We start from the raw sequence: 27,884 nt of genomic DNA on the forward strand, positions 1-27,884 counted from the left end.
CTGTTGTATTGTAGTTATTATTATTGTTGTTATTGATGTCGTTGTTGGATAGGACAGGGAGACATGGAGGAAGGGATGACAGAGAGGGGGAGAGAAAGACAGACACTTGCAGACCTGCTTCACCGCTTGTGAAGCAACTTCCTTGAAGGTGGGGAGCCAAGGGCTCGAACCGGGATCCTTATGCTAGTCCTTACGCTTTGTACCACCTGCGCTTAACCTGCTGCACTACCGCCCAACTCCTAGGAGCTGTTTTTAACCACTGCTGTCAAAAGCTTGGGAGAGATACCCCCTCCCCCACTATCACCAAAGAACAGACTTTCCTTAAAATGTTTTCAAAATAAATATGAGCAATTTTCAAAACACTGTAGCTACTGTGGATAAGTTAAGACCTTTAGGAAGGGAGCAGCTGGGAAGAGTATAAAGCCTTGTCTGCTCAGAGCCCAGAAATGTTCTGTTTCTTGGCAAAAGAAAATGCAGGGCAGTAGCTCTGACATTTCAACATTTTATCTGAAACCACCATGCAAGGTATGACTCAAGCAACACGCAGACATACAACTCTAGAAATAAGTGATCAACGTTTAATATTCTGAGGTTTAAATAACAAAGAAGAATTTTTGACTAGGTTCACTTCGGAATTCTCAAAGGTTAAAAACGGTCATCACATTTATTGATTTAGAACCAACAGGTTTTACTTCAGGAAAAGCTAATACCCTCCAAAATTCATTAATTTTCATGTTACACAAAAGGTTACTTCCTAACATTTCATTAAAAACAAAACAAAACAAAACAGAACAGAACAAAACTCTGCAGCCCAAGATTCCTATTCTGAAGTACAGAACTGCAAGGCACATACAGAATCCACCTCCTTCAACACACAGATTTACTCCCTGAAATATTGATAAGAGTTTTCGAATTCTTAAGACAATTAAAAACACTACAAAGTTAGCAATTTTAGGTAAAAACGTTGTTCCTATAGGATCATGCACCTTCTTAAAATCAATGCAGCACATATGTATAAACAACCTTGTTTGAAACTTGAAATGCAAATGCAGTGATGCCGAAGGCAGCATTGAACAAAAACCTGAAAAGTTCTACCGTGTGAGAGACTTCATGTTATTGCCTTCATTTAGAGACTGGGCGGCCTCAGGTAGTTTCAAAGATTAGAATTCATTAACTGGATAGGACAGGAAGTGAAAGTTGATTTTTGGGGTAATATTCCATCACCTCTAATATTGCTCATTTTATAAAGGGTACTAAGTGAAATTCATTTCTTTGCTCAGTGAAAGTGAGGATTAGGACTACTCCAATGCCTCTCCTAAATTGAATGCAGCTTCATTAGGGGCCAGGTATGTATTTTCCTCTGAAAATTTTTGGTCACACATATCTAGCCACAAAAAAGCAAATGGAATTTTAAGAGGTAGATCTTTTCTTTTTTTTCCCATGATATACTTTTTAAAGAAATGTACTGTCAAGAAAAGAACAAGTAATGAGTGTATTTTCTTAAAGTATAAGGGTCTAATGAAAGGGAAAAAATAAAAGAGAAGTGTTGTTTGTTACAGTCTGGCATTTTAACAGTCACAGAATGGGATGGTTATGTTCAGTGCACTGTGGACTCTTCCTCAGGATCAGAACACGAGCCTGCCGACCGTATTGAATCCGCCACCACCGCCGCCACCAGTAGGCCCACAGCTTCCTGGCGGGTCATTGTCGTCAAATCCATTGGGCCGGAATGAACAGGAGGCAGAAGCAGCTTGGAGGGCACGGGCTCGAGCGTTCAGCTCTTGTTCCTAAAATTAAGAACAACCGGATGCAATCAAACCCTGAGTCCGGTGAGTAGGCATATTGTTACTCACACAAACAGATTTTTTAAAGATATTGAATAAACAAACCATTACAAATATGACTAAAGGAAAAGTATGTGCCCACAGATAGAGCAGACGTGACAGTCAGGTACTGACTACAGGATGTCCACTCTAGAGAAGAGGCCGCTGGAGCGGGACAGGCCCCACGCTCCTCTGCAGAAGCCACAGAAATGGATGGCTAATGGGTGGATGGGTGGAGAAACAGATGAAAGGGGTGAGTGAAGGGAGGGATGGTTGGAAGACGGACGGAGGGATGGATGGACAGATATGCAAATGGGGAAAGAAGTACAAATAGGAGTGGCTTTCTCTGCTAGTGCATTAAATAGGGATTCTAAAGGCTGTGGACAGTGAACTACATACTCTCCACCGAGTGGGATGATTTAAGAAGTGGGTGGTGCACAGAAATCTCTCTTCAGAAGCTATGCTGAAGGGCACACACGATGTAAATGCCTTAATAAAGCTCTTGCTTCTGAGATACACGGAGCCTTTGTCTCAAGACATGGAGCTGCTTAAGAAAGGTATTTCTTTTGCTTTTTTAGAATTTTAAATAGGTAAATGGCTGACAGAAAATATGTATGATGGTTTTGATTTCAGACGTAAAGCTCAGATCACTGGTAAGAGTAGAAAAAACAGTTTGCATTTTGTTCAGCAGTTTTTCTAACACAAAGGAGAACACTGAATATGATTCTCATAGACTATAATCTGTAGCCCTATATATATATTTTTTTTACCAAGTATTCAAATTCGTTTTTATTTCGGTAAATGGAGCACGGCTCTAGTCACAGAATCGCCGTGGCACTAGACAAATGACTTTCAGTATGTGTAGGAACAAGGAGGCCAAAGTGAGCTCAACTTTTGGTCTATTTACATGTCCGGCTCAAATCCATGTTTAACAATGTTGGCTCAGTCCGCCATTTTCTTTAAAGTACACAAACACTGGGCAGAGATTTCCATGTGGATGTAGTGAAAAAATAAACGAAGGCACACAAGTACTACTTCTTCCAAAGAAACAGAAGAATGACACCACGTGAGAGGACAGAAGCTGCCTATGTGGTGGCTGTGCGCCAGGGCCAGAGCGCGCGATTCTTCCCAGGGCATCCATGCGGGCGACGCTCAGTTTCTCATGGCACCCTAAACGGAGGGCCGACTTTCACAGCTCGGACACTGAACAACGGAGAGGAGACGGCCAGTGTAAGGTGGGCTGAAGAGCAAGAAATGTATGCGAAGAAAAGATTTTTTTCCCCCCAAAATTAGCCTTGGCAGTGACAATTTTGCACTGCTCTCCAGCGTCGGGCGATGATTCCGAGGAGAAGCATCAAAAAGTTGGCATCTTGCAGTTTTTACCCTGGCTTTTCAACACCACAGATCCTGTCAATACTAGAAAAAGTAACTTTGTTTCTAACACTGACAAATAGATCTTTGGGATCTTAAAGATAACTTCCTAAGATTATGTGTATGAATTTCGATTGTGACTGTCAAGTATTTTTTTTTAAACATTTATTTAATTTATTCCCTTTTGTTGCCCTTGTTGTTTTATTGTTGTAGTTATTATTGTTGTCATTGTTGTTGTTGGATAGGACAGAGAGAAATGGAGAGAGGAGGGGAAGACAGAGAGGGGGAGAGAAAGACAGACACCTGCAGACCTGCTTCACCGCCTGTGAAGCGACTCCCCTGCAGGTGGGGAGCCGGGGCTTGAACGGGGATCCTCACGCCGGTCCTTGCGCTTTGTGTCATGTGTGCTTAACCCGCTGCCACCGCCCGACTCCCGACAGTCAAGTATTAAATGACAATGTAGCTGGGGGGATGGGCAGTGGCATAGGAAGTTGAGTGCACACACCAGCATGAACAAGGACCCTAGTTCCAGCCCCTGCTCACCATCTGTGGGGTGTGTGTGTGTGTGTGTGTGTGTGTGTGTGTGTGTGTGTGTGCGCGCGCGCGGGCTTCAGAAACAGTGAGGTAGATCTTTCTCTGTCTCTCTTTCCTCAATTTCTTTCTGTCCTGCCAAATAGAATAGAAAGGAGAAAAAAAAAAAAAAAGAGCCACCACCAGGCACGGTAGATTTGTAATGCTGGAACCAAGCCTCAACAACAGAGCTGGTGGCCACAAAAAACAGTAACAAAGAGCAGTGTAGGTGTGCTGATATGGGTGTGCTAAAATGCTAGAGAAGCCCATTTGCATGCTTATGCCAAAAAATTTAAACTGGTCACACTATCTCATTTTAAGATTCAGCTAAGTTATTTTCCCCCCCTTTTGTTGCCCTTGTTTTATTGTTTTGTGGTTATTGTTGCTATTGCTGTTGGATAGGACAGAGAGAAATGGAGAGAGGAGGGGAAGACAGAGAGGGGGAGAGAAAGACAGACACCTGCAGACCTGCTTCACCCCCTGTGAAATGACCTCCCTTCAGGTGGGCAGCTGGGGGCTAGAACTGGGGTCTTTATGCCGGTCCTTGTACTTTACACCATGTGCACTTAACCCGCTGCGCTACCACTTGACCCCCTCAATCAAGTTTTATAACTGTTTTGTTAATAAGTTTAACACTGCTTCTTTCTTTTTCTTTTTCTTTTTCTTTCTCTCTCTCTCTTTCTTTCACCAGAGCACTATTCAGCTCTGGCTTGTGGTGCTGCTGGGGATTGAACCAGGGACTTCAGAACCTCAGGCTTAAGGGTTATTTTGCAGTACTATTATGCTATCATATATTCTTTATGACAGAGAGAGATCCAGAGCATCACTCAGGTGAGTGTGATATCAGAGATCGAACTTGGGACCTCAAGCCTGTAAACTCAGTACTTTAGCCACTGAACCACCTCTCTGGGACCACTGAATGCTACTTGTTACAAGGCATCACCACAGGGAGTCGGGCGGAGCGCAGCAGGTTAAGCTGCACGTGGTAAAGCGCAAGGACGGGAGTAAGGATCCCGGTTAGAGCTCCCGGCTCCCCACCTGCAGGGGAGTCGCCTGTAGGCAGTGAAGCAGGTCTGCAGGTGTCTTATCTTTTTCTCCCCACCTCTGTCTTTCTCATCTCTCTTCATTTCTCTCTGTCCTATCCAACAACGAAGACAGACAATAATAATAACTACAACAATAAAACAACAAGGGCAACAAAAAGGGAATAAATATTTTAAAAACAAACAAACAAAAAACCACCAAGGCATCATCACTATGAAACGTGTACATTTCGAACTATGCCTCAAATGTGAGTATCAAAACAGACATCAGAGTAACAAAAGCATGTCTTACAGGCTTCATCTGTTCAAATCTAAAAACTGAAAGCCAAATATAACATCTCAATACCACACACATCTACTGGCAGGTCGTTATGAGAAAGTGCTCCTCAGCCTGAGAGAGACATAAATACCTCAGTGTAAAATTATCCATGCCTTCTTTGCATTAAGCAACCTGCAATCTGAGGTGCAAGACAGAACTGAGAACGCATGAACACCACAAAACTCACAAAGCAAAATGCTTTTCCTTTCTCGCAAACATAAGGACTTTAAAACAATAATGGAAGTGGTCCAGGAGCCGGTCCCGTGGCTAGAGCACTGGACTTAAAGAAAACTCTTGCACGGCAAGCGCCAGAATGATGCTCCAGTGCACGCTCACCTGGCCCTCTTTCTTTTGTGTTAACAAGGAAGTAAAGTTTAAGAAGATGGTGAAAACACCATGCATCCATCAGGGCTTCAGGACACAACAAATCTCAACACCTTCTGAGGAAACCTCCTTCTGAAAATCAGTACATTAATGGCCCACTTTTTTCTTATTCTATGTCTTCGAGGGATTTTGTGATCTTCAAAAATGTAATAATTGTTTATCTTTATGAGAGAGGGGCCAGAGTACTGATCACCAATGGCTTGTGGAAGGGCTAGGGATCTAACAGGAGACCTCTGGGGCCTCAGACAGGCAATTCTGTCAAGCTATCGCTGGACTATTTCTCTGGGTCTTAATTTTTTAGAAACTTAGCTTTCAAATTCATACTTTTTTTTTGATTATTCAAACACACGTATAATTAACTGGTAGTCTTTTATGTTAATAGCAAGTTGGCAGGTTTCATAGAAGAGATTATAGCAGAAAGAGCACTAACTTTCTGCAAAAAATGTATTTTAAGTAAATTTGGCGGAGTTGAAAACTTTATTACACAGGCTGTATTTACTAATTGCCCTATATCTCCTTGAACTTACTGCTGAACAATTCAAATATAAACATCCTTCTTTTTCTTTCTTTTTAAATATTTATTCCCTTTTGTTGCCCTTGTTTTTTTAATTGTTGTAGTTATTATTGTTATTGATGTTGCCATTGTTGGATAGGACAGAGAGAAAGAGAGAGAGGAGGGGAAGACAGAGGGGGAAAGACAGACACCTGCAGACCTGCTTCACCACTTGTGAAGCGACTCCCCTGCAGGTGGGGAGCCGGGGGCTCGAACCGGCATCCTGAGGCTGGTCCTTGCGCTTTGCATGTGGGCTTAACCCGCTGCGCTATCACCTGACTCCCGACATCCTTTTTCTTTTCAGTCTCATCTTATCTTACCTACCTGAAGATTAATAACTAGTCCTTAAAATAGTTACACAAAAGCTAGATGGAATTCAGACCACATTTAGTTTCTTTTGGCAGGTAGGACTAAAGAAAAGTGGGGGAAATACTTTCATTTTAAGGAACTCTACCTATGTGGTACGGTTTTATAATGATCATATTTAAAAAAAAATTAAAAACAAAAGGTTTTCTAATACTGTATCTGTAGATGAGTGAGTTTTCATAGTTTCTAACATCGGAAATATCTCATTCCCTAGGTAAACTCATTTTGGATAAACTCAGAAGTATATTTCTGAATAACCGTTCTTACTATATTTCCATCCTCACTTTCAGTGCAGAAATTTCAAGGCAGAAATTCAGTTTGGATCTGTAAGTAGGCCCTTCATTTAACCACCTGCCTCTTTAAAATATCCTCCACAAATGATGAAACCTTTATTTCTAACTTACCTGTAAATACAGTTTATTGTCTTTTGTTATAGCATCCATCAGTTCCTTCTGTAGAGGTGGGTCTCCATTTACCCAGAGTCCACTGGCTGAATTACTGTCACTTAAACTATTGGCAATGTTCTGCTTTTTATACAAAAGTACATAAGCTGTATCCTTTGGAAACCTACTTGTAATTTTCTGGACAGACTGAAATGAAGTAAATGTCACTCTGCTGTCGTTAAATAGAAACCATTCCTGTGACATTTCTTTATTTTCCAAATCCTGCTCAGTAACTGAGCCGGGACTCTCTCTTCCTAGCAGATGACTCTGGGAGGACGCTATCGCCAGAGTTTCAGACTGGTGGCACATCTGGTAGGAAGACTCTGTACCTGAGATGTTTCTGGCATAAGAATAGTAGTGCCCACTTTCAGAGGATATGCCAGAGTGAACGACCACAGAACTCAGCAGATAGGGCACCAATGTTGGGCAGCGAGCTTCTTCAGTCCCAGAAGGCTTTAATTTTTTTGCTAGGTTCTCACCGATATCCGCCAAGTCGACATCTAGAGCCCAACTCTCTGATACGGAAGAGAACGGAAGCGTTCTTTTGACTGGCAACTCCAAAACCAGTGGCAGTGACACGTTGTCTAAAATTTTTCTTCTCACGTGATACTTCTGATCATACGAAAATCTCAGGAGCGTAAGAATAAGGTATTCGGGTTCCTCCGTGATTTGCATAGTTTTTTCAGCGTTCTGCAGAGAGGCACAGTTTTCACAATAATACTGGTTGTCACCAGTAAGAATTTCAGGAGCCAAAAAATAATTTAGTAGGTCAGTAACTGAAGGGGTGATTTCTCCTGGCTTCTGAGGTACATGTTTATCAACAAGAAGCTGGCTAGGTTCCTTCAGGACAGAGGTGTTGTCAGGACAGTGGAGCTCCTCCTCAGGAGGACTGCTCATCACCCTCTCACTCACAGCTGAGTCACAGACAAAAGCAGCTGTCATGGGGCTAGAAACTCCTGGCTCTTCCGATGGTCCGGGCACACTGGCTTGCACTAGACCACCATCCTCATCTTGTGTACTGAGGGATGACGCTGGATCTTGAAAAGCCAAGTTTTCCAAGGAAGAGGAAGGACAAAAGGCAAGAGAAAGATCGGTGAAGGCTTCCACTTTTTGTGAGGTACTCCTGCAGTTCAAACAACATATGTGAGTTCGTATCTTTCCTCCAAACATTTTTTCTATTAAAGTCTTCTCTCCATCACTTGTGCACGGGGGCTCTGTTAGTACAGCTGCCTGACTGGCCACTTCCTGTAGTGACGCTTCACTGCACCCTAGATTCTCTGGAAGCTTGTGAGAGGACTGAGCTTTCAAGATCTTTTCTTCTTCATGGAGCCTGCAGGAGAGTGTTATGTAGTTAATGCACTTAGCTTTAAACGTTCTTTTACGTAACAATATTGATGGCTTATATAGACACTCAAAGCTTTGAAATAAAACACAATGCTGTAATTTAATTTAAAAACAAAGTTTATCCTCTTTTAACCAAGAGAAATATCAAGCAGTTTGGGGATACAGACTAAAAGTTAAGGGGTTTTACTGCTCCCACCCGATATTCTTGCTACATTTTCTTCATATAGTGATTTTAATAGCCAACTAGACACGTCCAGCAAATATTTACAGGTCTTTGCCTGCCTGGCATCTCAGAAACCTTAGCACAAATAAGTCTTCCAACACACCCTTAGGTGAATAGAAAGAAGATTCCACATACTGAGCTCAACTAATTTTACTGATCACATAACAGAAGGGAGGTAAAGTCTGAGATATTCAAGAAGATAAAAGCTTTTATTAGCTAAATGCTAAGGACACCATGAAAATATGCCAAATCCACCCAATTACGAACTGGTCTAAAACACAGTTACTATCTTTTTTTGATCTCAGGAGTGACTTAATTCTTAAGAGTAAGTGAAGGGCTTAAGGGCTTTCCATTTATGTGGTTATATTTATTATTTGATGCATTAAAAAACTGGAAGTAAAAAAGTTAGCTTATTGGAAATCAGAATAAATGCACGACGTGTTAATATACTAGCATTTTTATGAGGTTACATTTCCTTTCTTTTTCTTTTTTTCCTTTTTATCAGAGCACTACTAAGCTCAGGCTTATGGTGCAGGGGATTGAACATGGGACTTTGGAGCCTTAGGCATGAGAGCCTCTTTGCATAACCATTATGCTCTCTAGTCCCACCCCTGTAGTTACATTTTCTAAAGTCCAAAAAACCTAATGCGAGGAATGATTTTACATTTGCAAATCTTTTATGTATATGTCTTAATAAAAGACAGCTGGAGCCTCATTTCTGCTTTGCATTCAATCTGTTGTGATCACACTGTTTTGGAGGAAGTATATAGGAAGAATCTATGCTCAATTTTATACCAATATGTAGCTGGAAAAGGGAAAAACTCCGGAAAGAATCTGAAAAAACACTTGGTCTTTGGTTCCTACACATACCTCAAACTTTGGTGGTGGGTGCAGTGAAACATACGTGCAAAACTATACCCGTGAGATTTTACAGTATTGTAAAATAAACTTAAATCAATTAAACAAAAGCAACCCCCCAACACACACACACACACACACACACACACACACACACACACACACACACACACACACACACACACGCTTTACCTGTCTAGTAGAAACCTGAGGTATTCAGAGCAGTCTTGCTGTGACCTGGGGGTAAACCATGGAGGTCTGGAAGCCTCAAAGAATATCCGAGGTGCATATGCTTCCCTCTTTTGTTAGCAACAGAAAAAACACAAGGAAGTGAGCCTCACACCATGAACCAAGCAACTGAAAACCTAACATCTGCTTTATGCAGACTACGTAAGGACAGTATTCCATGCTTGGGCTTTACCAAAAAGAGTCAAGCAGGAGGGCAGACAAAACCAGCAAGAAGTAAATTTGGGTAACTTCAATCAAAACTGTCTTATTCTTCCAGATGAGACTTAAGAACTAAATCAGGGAATTGGGCGGTAGTGCAGCGGGGTAAGCGCACGTGGCACAAAGCACAAGGACCGGCGTAAGGATCCTGGTTCGAGGCCCCGGCTCCCCACCTGCAAGGAAGTCACTTCACAAGCGGTGAAGCAGGTCTGCAGGTGTCTATCTTTCTCTCCCCATCTTCCCCATCTCTCTCTGTCCTATCTAATAATGATGACATCAATAACAACAATAACAACTACAACAATAAAAAAACAAGGGCAACAAAAGGGGAAAAAAAAAAAAAACCAAAACACAAACTAGATCAGTACTGTGACTTGCCCAAAGCCATGTAGCTAAATGAGCAGCAGAGGATCAGGTTAGAACACAGGTCTCTCAACTCTTAATACAACTAATACTCCTGGTGTCATCCCTCTGCGACAACCATGTGCCTGATTTCATCATGTTTTGAAAAAGCAAGTCTGAGAAAGGCACGCGGACTAACAGGCATTTCTGGGTGAGGCGCTAACGGGGCTATTTGGCAGGGTCGTGCATACTGACTCTGAGCATTTCCTCGACTAGACCATAGATATAGCAAAAGCGAGCACACTGCCTGTGCCTGACTTGGTTTAAATTTAAATGGGTGCAATTCATTAATGAAAAAACTACAACATCTTTTTGATTTTTGGCTCATACACAGGTGAAGTGGGGGCTCGTGGACTCTGAAGCAGTCTAGGTTCAAATATGAGAACTGAGAAAATGTCTGATTCTCCTGACAGTGAGTGTTTGTTAGGAGTACCTGTATACGAACTGGGGGCAATTTTCTAGTGCTCTGAGGAAGACAGTTCAGCATACTGACTGAACACTAGCTGCCATCATCTGGTTCCTGTCCAACCTTACACTAGTTTGCATGGCCCTGCAAGCAGTCACCAAGTCTGGCTTCTTCATCTGTAAAATGTACATACACCTTAATAACTCACAGATTTTATTCTGAGGATTAAGAGATGCAACATTTCAAGGTCTTGGCACAGGAGCTCAGTAAATGTTAACTTTATTAGTTACAAGGGGGGGGGGACCTCTTTACAACCATACAAAGAAATCTGTCTAACATAATCCTCATTATTCTGTAATTATTCTAAGCCGCAGCTGTGACAGAAATTTAGATTCTCTTATTAAAGTCTTTCTTCTCTTCTTGGGAGAAAAAAAAATGTCCTAAGGTTTTAATTTCCTAGTAGCTCCAATTTAATGCACTGACATAGTTTACATGACATCACCATGTATACACAGAGACACCTGCCGCACACAGTATATGATCGGCAGGAAGCAGACAGGCAGCAAATGCCGTCCGCTGGCCGGAAGCCATGGTGCAGAGTTAGGAGGTACAGAGCATTCCTCTTGGCCCTTTGATGTTAAGTTTGTGACCTACTCCCCCTCCCTCCAGAGCGTGAATAATGTAAGTAACTTTCTGAGAGTACCATCACTCATAGGTCATAACTGTCAGTGCTCAGTCTATTCTGTCTTAAGTCTGTCCATTTAAGGCATTTCTCAGACTTTACACAGGAATAAAGTGTTCCCATCAATTTGATCCCACCAATTCTGAATCTGTCTTCTCTGTTGGTTCCAACTCCCTATTCATTTTGACCTCTATGTAACCAAGACAATCAGAGTAAAACCTGAAAATAATAACATTTCTAATTAGTATAGGATTCAAAACTCAAACTGTAAGTCCCCTGAGCAAAAGGCTTTCTCTTTGGATGCCTAGAATAAACTGCTTTTGTATCTCTCAATAAAAGTGATTTTCTTGCCATCAACATAAATACATTTCCTTGGATTAATTTATGGACATGATGCATCATCAGAAAATTTTAAGCTCTCTGACTTGGCAGATAAACAATGTTACAAGATCTCTACTCACAGTCAAAGGGCACAAGTCATAAGGAAGAGGATATCTTAGGGCATGTCCTGATATGCATTATTTCATTAGTTTAAAAAGGCTCAGCAAGCTTGACATAATGTAAAGTTAACATAAACACCTTTATACTCACCTGCGTATGAGCCAAAAAAGCAAAAAGATGCTGTAGTTTTTTCATTAATGAATTGCACCCATTTAAATTTAAGGATAACACTTGCCTCCTGAAACTGAAAGAAAAGGAAATATGGTTTATATGTAAGTATAAATACATGTGTTTCTCAAAAGCACAAAGGAAGCTAGCTATTAAAGGACTTCTTGCACTTAAAGTGACACTTCACTTACCCAAGGGCGCCCTACCTAGTATGCAGCTACCTCCAAGCTCGAGAGGAAGGAGAGGAAGTGACGACATGGGGATGGACACTAACTCTGTGACCTGACTATGTGCTAGGACATATTACTGCTATTTTTTTGGATTAACAAATGGAGATAGATCATGGTATTAGTAACTTAAGCAAGCAGTTTTTAAATTGTTTCAAGTCTGCATGAAATGAAAAATAAATTCCGCCATCAAAACACACTGCACAATTAAGAGTGACTTAGTGTGGTAACCCTAATAGTTTGGTGTGAAGCTCCCTCCTAACCCCACCTGCAGAAGGAAGCTTCATAAATGGGGCATGAGCGCTACAGCCCCCCCACCCCCATTTCCCTGTAAGAAAAGAAAGAAAAAAGCTAAAGGCCACTAAGAGCACTGGAGTCATCACTGACGCAGGCACTGGGCAATGACCCTGGTGACAAACAGCTGCAAATGGCCAGAAAGTAATATATACAGGATCATTCACTATAAATAGCTTTAAAAACAATGAGTTTCTTTTCATACTAGTTATACTTTCTAATTATAGGGAAAAACCCTGCAATAATGCTTTGGGAATGGGAATGCCTAATTTAAAATTATTCTTTTAACTCAAAAGTACATTTTTATTAACACATTTTTGTCTGATTTTTATTATTTTTTTTTACCATAGAGAATAATCCAGATATTTCTGAGGAAATATAACACGCTGCTTGCCTATTCTGAGGTGACGTGATTGGTGCCTGTAGCATGATGTACTCTCTGAAAAGCTGCTGCCAATCCCAACAGTCTGGGGTCTCTGCTTTGTTGGCTATAAAACAAGACGACTGGACTAGTGGCTTCAGCCTTATGCCTGGTCTCTAAGAAAACACATTTTCTTAAAGCATAGCAAACAAAAATCCAGAATACAAAGTAAAACAACAAAATACTAAACAAAGCCAAGACTATCTCCGTGTTGATAGCATATTATGAAGTCAAAAAGACAGAACGCAGGTGACTTCTCCTCTTAGTTTCAAACTTACAAAGGCTTAGAACTCAGTAAGTCCCTTGAGTCATTACTGGTATCAAAGTGGAAAATTTCACCATGAATTAGCTTTGAGTAAAAGATTCTATTTTGTACTTCACAGACAGCATTCACAGAGCTAATTGCCTGTAATTTCTCATTTGCATAACTGCAAACGCAAACAGGTTTGGTAGTGAATCTCAAGTGGGCAACGGAACAAGTCTGTTTCTACTAACATCTACTGGCTTTGAGGTGAGCAGCAGTTTATAGTGCTTTAGAAACAACAGAGAAATTACTAATGTGACAAACAGCACAATATTCATAAGCAGCAAAACTAGACACAGCCTTTCAAAAGATACACAGGTTAGAAAAATATACTAGCAGAATAGCAAAAAAGTACTTTTAGGATACTTCAAGCTCTCTGGAATAAATTCAACCAATTCCTCTGTTCCACTAGGAAATCAAGTCAGAACACTCAAGAAGCAGTGGCCCTCTAAATGCAATGCATAATATAAGATAGGATTTATGTAAGCTACAGTTTAGTTAAAATTCCTGGGAGTTAAGAAGTTTCATATATGAACAAGGCAATCACATAAAACTAGGCACATTTCTGGAAAGACACCCATCTCACATTATTTCATCAGCAATGTCAAGAACCACAGTTACCAAAAGGTTCACATTTATACTCACTCTGTGGCCATAAACAATGCCTGTATAACACTGTTCATGTAACACGTATTTCCCAAGTTAATAAGACCAGTTTTCCCAGTTTCAGACTTTCCGGAAAGCCTAGATAAGCAAGATGCCAAAGAATTGGATTGAGAAGTCCAGGCACTTTGATTGAGAATCAATTTAATCTTCTCTTCACTGGGCTTGGGCAAATCCTAAACATAAAAAGGAAAAGCTTTAAGTACAAACTGTTTTTGTTATTAAATTAACACCAACTACTTAACTACTCTATTTCCCCACTTAATTTGAAATCACTGATAGTACTTTACCAATTTAAAAAAAATCTTCAAAATTCACCCTGATTGGCAGAGTTTATCAATAGCAAAGAATAAGCAAGAATCAGGAATTCAACTCACAGCTGAACCACACATATTTCTATTTGCCAGTAAAATATTTCAGAAATAGAACACTGCTATTCAAACTCAGGAGAATGAAGAATCAAATTTACATGCAACTGAGTAAGCTAAATAAATAAAAACTGCACATCTGGTAACAAAATAAGAGATATCTATTTACTACAGTATTTGTTTAGTATTAATTGTTAGAAATAGAAACTCGATAATCAAGACTGAAAAAAATCAAGACATGTAACGGGACAGACTGGTGGTTGTCAGAGGTGGGGTAAAGGCGAAGGTGGGTCCAGGGAGGGGGTCAGTGGGCACAAATCCTCAGCTGGAAAATAAATCTGGAATGCAACAGGGAATGTAATACAGGGCGCAGGATCTATAGTTAGTAGTAATGTTGCGGTTCCTATCTGGAAACCTGAGGGTAGCTCTCAGATGTCGTCAACACAGGTGCTGGCTAGCGGCACACTCACTCGAGTGCACATGATACTGTGCACAAAGGCTTGGGTTCAAGTCCCCAGTCCCCAACTGCTGAGGCAAACTGCACAGGTGGTCAGAGTGCTGCAGGTGTCTCTCTTCCTATCTTCCCCCACCCTGGTGTTTCTGTCCTCTCAAATTTAAGAGAATAAAGCATTAACAATCATCTTTAAGAAGTCACCACACACACAAGAGTCTTTACATATGATAGTGGACTGTGTGTACACACTAGGCTTATGGTGGTGATCACGTCGCAAAATAAACAAACACCAGGGGCTGGGTGGCGGTGCACCCAGTTGAGCGCACATGTCACAGCGCATATGGACCCAGGTTTGAGCCCCTGGTCCCCACCTGCAGGGGGAAAGCTTTGCGAGTGGTGAAGCAGGGCTGCAGATGTCTCTGTCTCTCCCTATCTCCCCCTTCCTTCTCCATTTCTGGCTGTCTCTATCCAATAAATAAATAAAGATAATTAAAAGGAATGTTCTTTTAAAAAAAAGTCCTAAAAAAATAAACAAGTATCAAATTATCATGCTGCACACTTGAAATGAGTAGAGTGCTGTATTTCTTTTTTGCCTTTTTATTATTTTTTTAAATTTCTTTATTGGGGAATTAATGTTTTATAAGTGCCCTTCTTCAGCGCAAGTAGACCAGCGTGCCTGATCCATCAAGTTCCCAGGAAAGTTATGTTGCCAGGGTGGGGAAGGGCTTTGTGCCTGTACAGTCCTACTGCTCCCCTAGAGCCCTTTTTTTTCTTTTAGGTTCCAGACAAAAGGGGAGAGAAATAGAGGAGACACCACAGCATCGTCCCACCTCTTATGAAGCTTCTCTCTGTGCCAAGCACGCTCTCCCAAGTGATGCTGGGCTTGTACCCGGGACCTCACACACTAGTGATCTAGCATTCGGTCCTCAAATAAAGACTTTATGATTGGCATTTGCAACCATCCTATTAAACTGTCTTTCCTTAGGGTTTTTTTTTTTTTTTTTCCCTCCAGGGTTATTGCTGGGGCTCGGTGCCTGCAGTATGCATCCATGGCTCCTGGAGGCTCTCCTCCCCACTTTTGTTGCCCATGTTGTTTAACTTTGTTGTTGTTACTGGATAGGACAGAGAGAAATGGAGAGAGGAGGGGAAGACAGAAAAGGGGAGAGAAAGATAGAGACCTGCAGACCTGCTTCACCGCCTGTGAAGCGACTCCTCTGCAGGTGGGGAGCCAGGGGCTTGAGGCTTGAACCGGGATTCTTATGCCAGTCCTTGCAGTTTATGCCATGTGCGCTTAACCTGCTGCAACCCGGCCCAACCCCCGTTTTTTTTTTTCCTCTGTCATCACCAGGGCTTCACCACTGAAGGCTGCCTTTCAGATACAGATACAGAGAAAGAGGAAGAGGGGAGAAGGGATCACAACACTGAAGCTTTCCCCCGTGTGGGGCTGGGGACTTGGCTCAAACCTGCAGCATGCGGATGGCAGACCAGGTGAGCTATCTCTAATATTGAAATATGACTGATATGCACAGTCCTTCCTTCCTTCCTCCCCACTCTCTCTCCCTTTCATAAATTCCCCCCCCCCCCAAGCTGTTATAAATGTAAGAATACAGCTTTGCACTAATGGCACTACAGAAATGAAATGTGGCTTTATTAATTTAGAATGGTTCTAGCAAATAGGACAGAGACCATGCACCCACATATTGAAGGACCCTGATTCTGACTGCATGTCTCAGATTAGAAGCACACCACCACGAAAGAGTATATGACAACTAGGAGCGTGGCACCACATTTACCCAGCACATCGTGGCCCGCAGCTCAACAAACACCGGTCCAAGGATCATCGTACCTTTATCGCTTCCAGAATAGGATCATAGAGGTCTGGAAATCCAGAATAATGATACATCATACAGTGTATCAACTCTGTTAATTGCACTAAGAAGGCTGAACTAGAAGGTAGACCATCATTCTTGAAGGTATGAACCAAGTTAGCTACATGAGGAACAATCTGAAGAGAAAAACAAGGTCAGTATGTCTCAGTTTATACAAGTTGGCAATAATTTCTCTACCTACAAAAAAGAATGCAAAGGTTAGACAACCAGTAAACCATTTCCTGTATGGTCAGTTTCTCTCTCTCTCTCTCTCTCTCTCTCTCTCTCTCTCGACTTCTCCCTGCTCTACCCGACAAATAAATGAATAAAGTTGTTTTAAAGTATCTGGAAGATCACAGTAAATTTAGTTTACAAATTCCACATGTAATTTTAATTCTATCTAAAACCTCTCCTCATCCTTAGTCACTGCTGTCATAAATAAATAAATAAATGACCCGAGATGAAAACACTAGGGCGCCAGCAGACTTACTAGACTGTCCGAATAGGAACGTACTTTTAACAAGATAAACCCAAACTGGCTTATGAGCTCCATCTAGTGTACATTTTAGATCTTTCACCAGAATCACACGCACATGGCAAAGTAGAAAAGTCTACTTCAAAAAAGTTTTAGGGGGTAAGGTGTTGGCACACCTAGTTGAGCGCATATTACAAAATGCACAAGGACCAGGGTTCGAGCCCCCGCTCCCTGGCTGCAGGGGGGAAGGCTTTTGGGTGGTGAAGCAGGGCTGCAGGTGTCTCTCTTTCTCTTTCTCTCTCTATCCATCCCTATCCCCTTAGTTTCTGGCTGTCTAAAAAAAAAAAAAAAAAAAAAGAAGGGAAGGAAGGAAGAATGTTTCAGAACAACTTATCACGCAAAATTCAAGCTGAGGTTAAGGTTGCTTCTCTTTTCCTTAAGCACTGGAGGCAAGTGTCGTGTCAACATGGTTATTCTTACTAACAATCCTATCTCCTACTTCCAGAGAGAGGGGGAGATGGCTCTAAAATCTTCGAAATTGTCACTTTCAAGGAACTGGGGGTAAAAATGAAGTGGAAAGACAACGTGTCTGTTTTCCCTGTGTACGTGGGGAAGTTCGTGTTGGCACTAAGCACATCAACGTTGTTCCCGATCAATACGTCACTACGTAACAAGACCTAGATGTTAGATAGTTAGATCTTGAAGGAGTTCCATTTATGCTGTGCTCTATCTGTTCCAACTAATTTCTCCTACCTTGCGCGCCCTTGCCCTGCCTCTCTCAGAGGAGAGACAAACCAGAGGCTGCTCAGTTCTGGCATCTGGTGGTGCTGGAGACTGAACCTGGGGCCTTGGGGTCCTAGGCAGGAAGGTCTAGTACACAATCACTGTGCTAGCTCACAGGTCCCACAAACGCCACAAATCAAATATTTTCAAGGGAGAAGAACTAGGCTTCATTAGTCTTTCTTTCTTTCTTTTTTTTTTGGCCTCCAGGGTTATCGCTGGGCTCAGTACCTAAACCACGAATCCACTGCTCTTGGAGACCATTTTTTCCCATTTTGTCGCCCTTGTTGTTGTCATTGATGTTGTTGGATAGGACAGAGAGACAATGAGAGAGGAGGGGAGACAGAGGGAAAGAGAAAGATAGACACCTACAGGTCTACAGACCTGTTTCACTGCTTGTGAAGCGACCCGTTACAGGTGGGGGTGGGGGCTCAAACCCTGGACCTTGCACATGGTTATATGTGCACTTAACTTGGGGGTTCCACTGCTCGGCCCCTCTAATCTTGCTACATAAATCTAAACCTATCAAAAACTCTTGCTGTAACAGTCAGAAATACAAAGTATTCTGTTTCCTCAAACGTAAAGGGAGAAACAGAAGACAAATTTTAAGAGGATGATTCAATTTGCTATTCCAAATTGTCCAGTTTTCCTAGTGGTTTTGGTCTCTGTATGTATATGACTACATCCTATAAGGGCAACACTATCACAGAGAGGAGTAAGATTGACTTCGTTAGTCACAAAGAAAAGATTGCTGTGATGCCAGACAGCTTCTAATACTGAGAAATCCTGCCTGTCTGTTTAGAGTTCTCTGCCAGCGTATTTGTGCAACAGGTGGTCTGAGCAAAGTGCGTCACTACTGGAGGCCAGACGTGGTGGACTGGAGGCAGCCACAAGGCCTCTGAGCTGAGGCTTTACTAAGCCACGCCACAATTCTCAACTTTGGGCACATTCAATAAGCGAACAGTTTCATATTTATTTCAAAAAGCCAGATATCACAAAGCCAGTCATCTGTTATTTCAACTACTCTTCTTACAAGAAGGTAAGGAGAGCTCTTCTGTCTTTAAAACCTATGTGCAGAAATGGGCATATGGTAGAGCATGAGTAGCCAGAGAGCTTAAAGGAGGATCCTGTGTGAAAAGCAATTGACGCTGGAGTGAATGAATGGCTTATACTACAGTCTCGTTCCCTGACATCCGAAAACAACCCTCTTGCCAAAGGTCTATGATCACGTCAAGAGACAAATAACAGGCACACAAGTGATTCCCCCTCCCATCCCAGAACACACTCTGTTAGTATGCCTGCTCTTTTTACCTAAAGTTTGAACTGTATTTGATTAACAGATATCAGATGACTGATAGGGGTCAAGCGGACTGATTAGGGCAGTTGCAGATGACAACGTCTAATGTAAGGATTTGCTTATCAAGTTTGATGCACTCCACAGTCCATTGGAATCTGTGGTTCTCTGAGACCAGTTATATATCTAGTTAGAAACCGACAAGTGAATTCTGTTCACTAGCCTTCTGTGAAGTTGGCCATGGTGAGTCAGTATCCCTAAGGCCTTACTTCGTCAGTGTGTTGGGCGTGACTTTCCAGTTCTATAAATCTGCGGATCAGACCCCCGGGGAGCACAAGCACTCATGTGGAGCACGGGTTATATGAACACACATTCTGTCATTTCTCAACTACAATGGCTGGTATTCAAATCAACCGAAATAAAATCAAAATCAATGATGAATCTGGATGAAAAAAATACAGGATTCTGGATAGATTTAAGAATGGAGTTAAGGGAATCTATAGTGTGGGCTGAGAAGACGAAAAGCCTGAATCCTGGGGACTGATATTTTCATGTTCTCAAGAAAAAAAAATTTTTTTTTTGCCTCCAGGGTTATAGTGGGGGGTTGGTGCCAATACTTAGAATCCACTGCTCCTGGTGGCCATTTTTCTGATTTAACAGGACAGAGAGACATTGAGAGGGGAAGAGGAGGCAGAGAAGGAGAAAGACTGGCACTTGCACATCTGCTTCACTGCTAGTGAAGCTTGCTCCTTGCAGGTGGGGAGTGAGGGGCTTGAATCCAGTCCTTGTGCTTAGCACTATGTGCGTTTAACCAGGTGCACCACTACCCCACCCCCCTTCAAATTCTAAAGAGTCAGTGGTTTTCAACCACTTCTTCCCTCTCCACTATCATATGTGCATCAGACATGCGTCATGCCAGAGGCACGTTACAGGCGTTAAGCAAAGCCAACCTTCCAGTTGCTAGTAGAGGCTGTCGGGGGGAAATCCCACATTCCCAAACCTCTGTACAACCAAACGCCACATGAAGGCAGTTAAGTCCAGCAACAGCCTACATGCTTACTGCACACAGACACGACTCAGCGGCCAACGCAAATGCAACTGACAAACTTTCTCCGTGCAGGGAGCTTGTGCCATGACTTACCAGATGGAAAGCCTCAGGAGAGTGCTGAAAACTGAGCAGCATGTGAGAAAGAACTGCAAGAGCACCGGGTCTCACGAGAGGAAAGCAAAGCCGATTGAAAACCTTCAAAAGAAGACAAGACATCCACCTTAAAGTTATAGATGCTTTCTTTTCTTCACTTTGTTGGGGGCAGGTGGCGAACGGCTCACGGTACAGTTGCTGGCACACGGGTGGTTTCTCACCTCCCTGTCACCAGTGTCTGCGGAACTCTCACCTCCAACTTGGCTCCCTCGCCAGCATCCTGCACCAGCACCCCGAAGCCTCACTGCCAGACTCCTTGCTTCCCTTCCCTCTCCCAGAGTTCTTTGCGATACACCAACTCCAGTCCAAGCTTTGTGTCTTCCCTTCCTTGTATTAACCCTGTCAGTGTATTCCCTTACGTCAACCAATATTTATATGAAGAGTCCCTTTGCTTAAGAGTCTCATCATAACAAACGCTACTAAACTCTGGGGGTGGGAGAAAGTTGCAAAGGCAGGTATAATGGCTGAAGCAACTAAGCAAAGACAAAGTCAAGGGAAAATCTGTCAGGCTACATCCACAAGGTAAATGGGAGCCTGGGCGGTTATACATTCAGTTCATTCTTCAAATACCGAGAAGCTATACTCTTGTTCATGGCATAGCGGCCATAGCACTAGGTTAAAAGAAAGACCTCTGGTCTTTGAAGGTTTACTATCTGGAGGGTGGTAGGCAATAACAGGGTAAAGATGAGTATGTAGACAGATGCTATGAGGAAATACGAAACATGGTGATGTTAGAGCACGGTGATAAGAGAAGGCTGAGTGCCCAAGGGCTCTGCTTTGCACAGAGTATTTTCAGATGCTGCGTGACACCTGACTACAATGCTGAAAGGAATGAGAGCAATCCTGGTGGAGAGCTGGGAGAAGAGGACTGCAGCAGAGCAAACAGTACTGCAAAGGCCCTGAGGCCTCTAGTCTGGTTTGTGAACACTACAGCAGAAACAGATAGTAGGAGCACAAACAGGGCAGCACAGCTAGTGAGAATGGGGTCAGAGAAGCAGCAGAGGACCAGATCCTGCGAGACCATCGGCACCACCTGCAGGGGACCAAGGACAGAAAGCCAGGGGCTGCCGCCATACACACAGCAAGGGACGACGGCGGCTTTGTGCTAGGCCAGCAGTGGCGCGGCTGGTTACAGGCTGGAGGAGTCTGGGTAGACGGTGCAGACGGAGCCAACAGGCTCTGTACCATACGGGCCAATACGGCACGAGGAGACACGTGGCCTCAGCAAGTCAAAGGATGAGGCAGGCATTTATTAGAGAGGGGAAGGTCAAGTCGGGGAGGTCAGAGTGTGGATAAACAGAATTGGAGACTCAAGAACAGAGCGCGGAACAGATGAATGTGGATTCACGGGAGAGTATTAAGCTAGAAAAAGCCCAGGAGCCATCAGCTGGGAGACATTATTTAAAGCCATCGGACACACAGGCTGAGAGTCTGAACTGAGAACAAAGTGGGCCAAAGACTGAAATCTGTAAGGCTTGCTACCGGGCACTGAGATGCCAGTGAACGAGGGCAAAAACTGGCAGAGCACAAGGTCCTGAAAACAGAGCACAAATGTTCTAAGTGGAAACAATACCTGTGCCAACTGTTGTCAATGCAAAGAACAGGAGGTTTGAGAGATAATCCCTCTCGGGGTAGATCGCATAAGGTTATACAAAGAGAATCTCATGCCTGAGGCTCCAGAGCCCCAAGTTCAACCCCCAGCACCACCATAAGCCAGAGCTGACTAGTGCTCTGGCGGGGGGGGACGGGACGACAATAACAGTAAATGAAAAAGAGAAATACTCCTTCTGTATAATAACACTGGAAAGCACAAAGGCCGTTTTGAAAGAATAGGAGCAAAAGCTTGGTTTGCTGGATCAAAGGGTAATGAGGAGTTCGTCTCATCTGAGAGATTTAAAAGCAGCAAAATAATTCAAATTACCTACAATTAAATGACTTTTACAATCTCTAAAGCCTATTCAAAACAATGCCCCAAGTAAGAACACATGCAGTGTTGGATGATTTAAAGGGACAATTCAAAGACAAAAGGACCCATGATGTGCCCATGTGCCAGTGCAGGCTGATATGACCCCACTCACCAGTTCTATTTTCAGCAGCGTGACATCTATCAAGATAGTGAACTTCTGAACGGCGGCCAGGCCTTTCAGGAGGGCGATCACCCATGTGTCCACGTGCTGAGCCAACGGCCAGGACAGCCAGTCAATCATTCTGAAAGTGGAGAACAAAGTGTTGGGATTACAAAGACTTTCCTCCATATTTGGTTAAGAGCAACAAGGAGTCACCATGGATATAACCACTCCCTTGGTGACTGACTGCATGTTTACTAAGATGCTGTTGAAAGGCCTTACCCAAGAATTATATGGACGTGTGACATGTGCTTGAATTTAAGCTGTTTCTAAAGCAGAAGTAACATAGATTAGAAGCTTGAACCATGCCTACAGCTCAGGCCCCTACCACCACATCGAGGAACCACAGCACCAGAGGAAGCTCCAGCATTGAGTATCTCTGTATTTGAATGAAAATAAAAAGCCAGCACAGGAGTGGTAAAATAGTGCATGCATGAGGCCTTGGCTTAATAAATTAATAAATGAACAAACGTGACTACTCTGGGTCCATTTTCTTACTGGTAACTCTGAAATCTGACCCAAGTTTGAACACCTGGGCCACCCTGCCTTACTTTAGTAACCACAAGTCAGTTAATACTCTCTCTGAATGAGTATTCCCATTTTACGCAGAACACAACACTGTTCTCCCTACGAGGACGAGGAAAAAAGAGGAAAAGTTGGAAGATAGAGGTCTTTTTGAATACTAGACTAGCCACCGGGAGAAGGCGGGGAATATCAGAATCTCTGCTATAGAGAAAATGATAGAGTAGATATGTAGCTCTCTGAGAAGCTGACATCAATGCTTAAGTCAGCAATGCTAACCACCTCATGACTGACGTGCCAACAGGTACACAGACAGCAAGTCATTCCCAAGACTTGTAGTCTACTCAATGCTGCCACAGACACAGATACACACAGAGCATACACAGAGATTTACAAAACAAGAATGGGTTGACAGGAAACAAGGTTAAGAAAAGCTTAACTAGAAAACTATAGTCAAGGGGGCTGGGCGGTAGCACAGCAGGTTAAGCGCACATGGTGCAAAGCCAAGAACTGGTAGAGGATCCCGGTTCCAGCCCTTGGCTCCCCACCTGTAGGGGGGTCACTTCACAAGTGGTGAAGCAGGTTTATCTTTCTCTCCCCCTCTCTTGTCTTCTCTTTCAACTTCTCTCTGTCCTATCCAACAACAACAGCAGTAACAACAACAACAACAACAACAAATAAGGGCAACCAAAGATGAAAAAATAGCCTCCAGGAGCAGAGGATCTGAAATAGTGTGACTTTTTTCTTTTCCCAGAGCACTGCTCAGCTCTGGTTTATGGTGGTGGTGGGGGGTTGAATCTGGGACTCTGAAGCCTCAGGCATGACAGTCTCTTTGCATAACCATTGTGCTATCTACTCCCACCCAGAGCAGTGGATTTGTAGTGCAGGCATTGAGCCTCAGTGATAATAAGCCTGGACTCACTTGTGAGAGACTTGTGAGATGACTGAAGTGTCTGTCTAGAACGTGGACGACCTTTGCATATTTGAGTTTAGGGTTTGTTCTAAACATTTCTTAAAGTGTGTCCTTACCCACAAAGCACGGCAAAAGTACCCTCTCCTCCCGAATGCGTCCACAAGGACCCTGCAGGGCGTGAAGCAGCCTTACCTGCAAAGCGCCTGCGTCACGCTCGCATCTTTCACCCCAGGGTCCGTAGTGAGGCTCCTGATGAGCACTGCGGTCATCTGCAGAGGGATGTGCTGCACCAGGCTCGCCAGCGCCGCGGAGGGCTCATAGGACGCGTCTGGCGGTCCAGAAATCAAAAACAAGGAAGGGCAGGACAAGCTTGAAGTCAAGTGTTTACAGCAAACAGGTTAAAAAATAAATAAATAAAGGCGGCCCAAAGTGGGAGTCAGTTGTTCTGCCTCACCTCTGGGGTACGAAGAACCCTGGCCTCGCACACCAGATCTAGCCAATCCCTGCTTCCCCCAAGGCTGCTAATGTAGAGATACAATAGTCATTCAAATGTAGTAGTCAGAAAAGAAAGGAATGTCAAGCTCAAGGACAGGCAGAAGGATGCCGGTTCGAGCCCCCAGCTCCCCACTTGCAGGGGAGTCGCTTCACAGGCGGCAGGTCTGCAGGTGTCTTCCCCCCCCCCCCGCGTCTTCCCCTCCTCTCTCCATTTCTCTGTCCTATCCAACAACGATGACAACAATAACTACAACAATAAAACAACAAGGGCAACAAAAGGGAATAAATAAATAAATATTAAAGGAAAAAAGGCATGGTGTTGGTTAAGTCCTTCTAAGGCAATTTCAGATGCTAACTACAGTAGTCACTACACAGCTGCAAGGAAGGCTTCAAAATGAAGCAGGAGTTAGGGTGGACTGGGAGGAGGCGGCCTTCACTTAGACTATATAAAAACTCAGCAAATTTGAGACTGATGCTAGACTTGACAAAAGTTCTAGGAAATTCTAACAGATCTGACAACACAGGCAGTGCAGGTAAAAGGGCATCAATGAAACAACTCAGATAACTAAAAAACAAATGCCTAACGACCGGTTGACTGACTGACTGATTGATTTTAACACAGAGCTAGACAGAGACACAGACCACAGCACCGAAGCCTCCTCCAGTGCAGTGGGGGCTGGGCTTGAACTTGAGCCGTGTGCGTGGTACAGCACTGCACTATCCAGGTGAGCTATTCTGCCAGCCCACCGACAATCCTTTTATATGTGTACTTAATTCATCAAGATGCATGGAGCTTGTAAAAACTCTCGCTTCTGATTCTCGAGAGAGAAGGAGGACCCCCTTCTTCACCAGTCCAGGGAGAATGACGGGACCAGGCTGAGAGGAAGTGAACACTCTGGGATCTATTATTTCACAGCCCACAGGGCCGGGCGCTCCAGGCCCCACCAAGGAGTGGAAATGCACAGCTGAAGCGCTGGCTGGGAAGCATTTTCTGCCCAAGCACCGCTCGGGCCTCTTCCTGCTCTCTGAGGACCCAGCACAAAAATCCCTCTTCTGATTTCTTTCCCTCGTTCTGCCTGAACTCTGCGACAGGAAACGTCGATGCTGGAAGCCTCCGTAGCTTAGCTGGTAGAATCTTGTAGTCAAGCAGACTGCTGGTCCAGAAGCAAACAAGTGGGAGGACTCAAACAATGGGGGAAGTACTCATTACGAGAGGATGGCAAGGTTACAGCAGAATAATGAGGTCAATAACATTATGCCTCCATTAGTCACCGACAAACAGAAGCTTTACGGAGCTGCTGTCATCCTCAAGACATTCCTTAATTCCAGCAGAGGCTGGGCCATGAAGCAACCTGTTTGGTGTCAAAGGTCTCAGATCCGAAGCTTTCTCAACTGTGCTCAGGCCGGCGAGACAGCTCACTTGGCTAGTGAGCTGCTTTTTCATGTGTGAGACTCAGGTGTGAACCGCCCCCCCCCCTCCCCAGCACAGAAGGAAGCTTGGGGGGGGGGGGAAGGCTGGTTCACCTGAGCGTGTTCAAGCCTCTGGCTACCACCTGCAGGGGGAAAACTTCAGGAGTGAAGCAGTGCTGCAGGTGTCTCTCCCTCTCTCTTAAAAAAAAAAAACCTCATTTTCCCCCATTATCTTTATTGGATAAAGACAGCCAGAAATCGAGGGGGAAGAGGGTGACAGAGAGGGAGAGAGACAGAGAGACACCTGCAGCCAGCCTGCTTCACCGCTTGTGAAGCTTTCCTCCTGCAGGTGGGGACCAGGGGCTTGAACCCGGGTCCTTGCGCACTGTAACATGTGCACTCAACCAGGTGCGCCGCCAGCCAGTCCCTCGCTCTCCCTATCAAGGTCCTTCCTCTCCATTTCTGGCCGTTTCTAGCCAATAAATAAAGATAATAATAATAGTAATAATGGGGAGTCAGGCAGTGGCGCAAAGCACAAGAGCCGGTGTAAGGATCCGGGTTCGAGTCCCCGGCTCCCCACCTGCAGGGGAGTCGTTTCACAAGCAGCGAAGCAGGTCTGCAGGTGTCTGTCTTTCTCCTCCTCTCTGTCTTCCCCTCCTCTCTCCATTTCTCTCTGTCCTATCCAACAACGACATCAATAACCACAACAATGTTAAAACAATAAGGGCAACAAAAGGGAAAATAAATAATACAAAAACTTAAAAATAAAAACGAAGAGGAGGAAGGGGAGGAGGAGAAAGAGGAGGATGTTTCCTATGTATTCGAGGGGAGCCTCTCTCATTTATTTACAAGAAAGCAGGCGTGGGGTGTGTATGAGAAAGAGAGAAAGGTGGGAAGACACAGACAGGGTTTGCGAGGCGCACACCACCCTCTCCACCCCGGGGCCCCTTACCTGTGGACGAGATGCTGGCAAACACCTCCTGCAGGGAGGGCAGCAGCGTGGAGGGCTCGGCCTTCCAGATGCTCTGCAGCAAGCTGCTCACCTTGGTCACCTGGGCCACGTACTCGCGCAGCTCCTTCTCCTGGCCGGACGCGCACTGGAAGTGGCCGATGGTCCGCACCAGCTGCTGGCAGAAGGCGCCCGTCAGCTTCCCCTTGGGGACGCACTGCGCGAAGTCGGCCAGCAGGTCGCAGAGGCGGGCGCACAGCGGCGGCTCGGGCCGCTCGCACACCAGCCGCAGCACCTCCACCTGCAGCAGCCCGAACAGGTCGAGCACCGACGGGCAGCTCATGATCAGCTTCAGCCCGTTGTGGATGTAGTCCAGGATGGCGACGTCCCGCCTGTCCAGCGAGTGGTAGCCCTGCTGGAGCAGGCCCAGCACGAAGGTCTTGTTGAAGAAGGCCTCGAACTCGGCGCGGTGGTAGCGGGCGTAGGCCTCCAGCACCTGGTGGCCCACCTGGCGCTGGAAGGCGTCCTGGCCCTGCAGGATGAGCCGCGTGGTCAGCTCGAACATGGCCTCGCACTGCGCCCCGTCCAGCCAGTGCTCGGCCGACTCCACCACCTTGCGCACGATCACCCGCTTCAGCGGCAGCGGGTGCGACGAGCTCACCAGGCCCTCCAGGATCTTGTCCATGGTCGCCACGCCGGGGGCCGGGGCCGGGGCCGGGGCCGGGGCGCTCAGGGGCCGGCCGCGGGGGCCGCCCGGGGCTCGGAGCGCGGCCGCGGCGGGCAGGACCACCGCCCCCGCCGCCTCAGCAGCCGCATGGGCCGGGCAGGGCGGCCCAGCCCAGCCGGGGCGGGGAGGGAGCCGCCGCAGCGCCCGGCCCGCGCCCGCCCCTTCGCATCGGCGTCCCGGAGCCGCGAGTCGGCCCGCCGGCCGGCGGCGGAAGAAGCTCCCCCTCGGCGTGCCGGGGCCGGCGGGGGCGCCCCGGCTTGGGAGATGAAAGCAGCCCCCCTGGCACTCCCGAGCCGAGTCCGGAGCCGCCGCCGCCGCCGCCGCTGTCACTCCGGGTGGCGGATCCGCCCGGGGGAACAGGCGGACGTGAGCACGCCGGAACTCGACTCTAAAGTGCCGGGAAACAGGAAGTGTGTGTGTGTGTGTGTGTGTGTGTGTTGGGGCGGGGCAGGGAGCGGGAAGAACTTCCGGAAGGACCCGCCTCCCTCGTCGCCCCGCCCCCGGCTGCTCGGCTCCACCCCCTGCGCCGCGCCTCCTCGTCCGTCGTCCC

At 45.0% G+C, this 27,884-nt stretch overlaps 1 protein-coding gene across 4 annotated transcripts; it reads right to left on the minus strand.

The window, feature by feature from the left end:
- Positions 1–556: 556 nt before the first annotated feature.
- Positions 557–27,695, minus strand: USP38 (ubiquitin specific peptidase 38). 4 transcript variants are annotated; one of them, XM_007528312.3, is made up of 10 exons: positions 26,611–27,695; positions 23,946–24,081; positions 22,271–22,400; positions 20,133–20,234; positions 16,421–16,579; positions 13,735–13,928; positions 11,826–11,919; positions 9,490–9,596; positions 6,834–8,202; positions 557–1,787 (listed from the first exon to the last, which is right to left on the minus strand). In XM_007528312.3, the coding sequence occupies exons 1-10, from the start codon at positions 27,290–27,292 to the stop codon at positions 1,626–1,628; spliced, it is 3,135 nt and encodes a 1,044-aa protein (XP_007528374.1). In that variant the 5' UTR covers positions 27,293–27,695; the 3' UTR covers positions 557–1,625. The 4 variants fall into 4 exon arrangements, with proteins under 4 accessions (XP_007528374.1, XP_060035015.1, XP_016045972.1 ...); XM_060179032.1 differs by lacking the exon at positions 20,133–20,234 and having other exon boundaries at positions 26,611–27,432; XM_016190486.2 differs by lacking the exon at positions 16,421–16,579 and having other exon boundaries at positions 26,611–27,432.
- Positions 27,696–27,884: the final 189 nt, after the last annotated feature.

This window comes from Erinaceus europaeus, chromosome 19, assembly GCF_950295315.1.
Source record: "Erinaceus europaeus chromosome 19, mEriEur2.1, whole genome shotgun sequence".
Classification (NCBI taxonomy): domain Eukaryota; kingdom Metazoa; phylum Chordata; class Mammalia; order Eulipotyphla; family Erinaceidae; genus Erinaceus; species Erinaceus europaeus.

What these genes read in the sequence shown, in the direction of transcription:
- USP38 (XM_007528312.3), bottom strand. Translation starts at nt 27,292, where the DNA reads ATGGACAAGATCCTGGAGGGCCTGGTGAGCTCGTCGCACCCGCTGCCG. An exon ending in TGCCAGCATCTCGTCCACAG is followed by an intron (nt 24,082 to 26,610) that starts GTAAGGGGCCCC and finishes CTGGACCGCCAG; the next exon opens with ACGCGTCCTATGAGCCCTCC. An exon ending in GCATTGTTTATGGCCACAGA is followed by an intron (nt 11,920 to 13,734) that starts GTGAGTATAAAT and finishes CTTTTCTTTCAG; the next exon opens with TTTCAGGAGGCAAGTGTTAT.